This window comes from Centruroides sculpturatus, unplaced genomic scaffold (genome assembly GCF_000671375.1).
Source record: "Centruroides sculpturatus isolate CEXI.00-Female unplaced genomic scaffold, Cexi_2.0 scaffold916, whole genome shotgun sequence".
Classification (NCBI taxonomy): Eukaryota; Metazoa; Arthropoda; class Arachnida; order Scorpiones; family Buthidae; genus Centruroides; species Centruroides sculpturatus.
The window spans coordinates 1080-2002 of NW_019385142.1; the positions used below are offsets into that span (position 1 = coordinate 1080).

At 28.6% G+C, this 923-nt stretch overlaps 1 protein-coding gene across 1 annotated transcript; it reads right to left on the reverse strand.

Annotated features, from left to right (window-relative positions):
• Window positions 1–240: 240 nt before the first annotated feature.
• LOC111635351 lies at window positions 241–648 on the reverse strand. Its single transcript, XM_023380293.1, has one exon. The coding sequence runs from the start codon at window positions 646–648 to the stop codon at window positions 241–243; it is 408 nt and encodes a 135-aa protein (XP_023236061.1).
• Between the last annotated feature and the right edge of the window lie 275 nt (window positions 649–923).

Here is a 923-nt window from a genome sequence, read left to right on the forward strand (position 1 = left end):
AATTCACAATTACAAATAACTAAAAGTAATAACAAAATGTTAAATATATGATTAATACTTTTCCTGAAACTGGTTCAAATATTTAATAAAATTTTGTTTAAATTACACATTATAAATGCAGATGAACATGGCATCATTATGATTAAAAATTCACAACATAACAGCAGACAATAATAATAATTACAAACTTGATTTTAATGTATTAATAGAAAAAAAAATAAAAGTATCAATAGATACTTTTTAACCATTATGATTGGCATATAATTTATTAGCAATTTCCTCTCTTTTGCTAATTCCATCTTGATACTCTTCTCCAAAATTCTGAGAACTGTTTTGCAAATTACCATTTATAGCACAAGCATCTGGAGGTATATCATTATATAAAATGCACAAATTATGCAATACACAGCCAGTTATTATCACTTCTGGAATCAAATCCCTTCGAAACATATGTAGATGTTTCAGCCTTCTAAACCTGCCAAATAATTGTCCAAATGCTTGTTCAATAACAATTCTAGTTGAACTAAGAGTTTTATTGTAATATTTTTTAATATTGTTTAAGTGTCCATTATCACGATAAGGAGTTAATAATTTTTTGGATAATGGATATGCACTATCACCTAATAAATGATAGTTTTCTGAAATCATCTCAGGATTATGTTTTATTTTTAGATAGAGAGGACTCCTTTGGAAAACTCTGGCATCATTTGATGAGCCTGGCCAACCAGCAAAGACATCTATAAATTTTAATTTCGCATCACATACAGCCTGTAGAATGACAGAAGTGAAATTTTTTCTGTTGAAATGTGCAACCTTTTCATTTTTGGAGGCTGTAAATGGAATATGAGTTCCATCAATACAGCCTAAAACTCCAGGAAAACTGTTGCACCCTCTCAGTTCATTAAATTCTTTAACAGTTTTTT

Coding starts and splice junctions, on each gene's coding strand:
- LOC111635351 (XM_023380293.1), bottom strand. CDS start 648: ATGATTTCAGAAAACTATCATTTATTAGGTGATAGTGCATATCCATTA.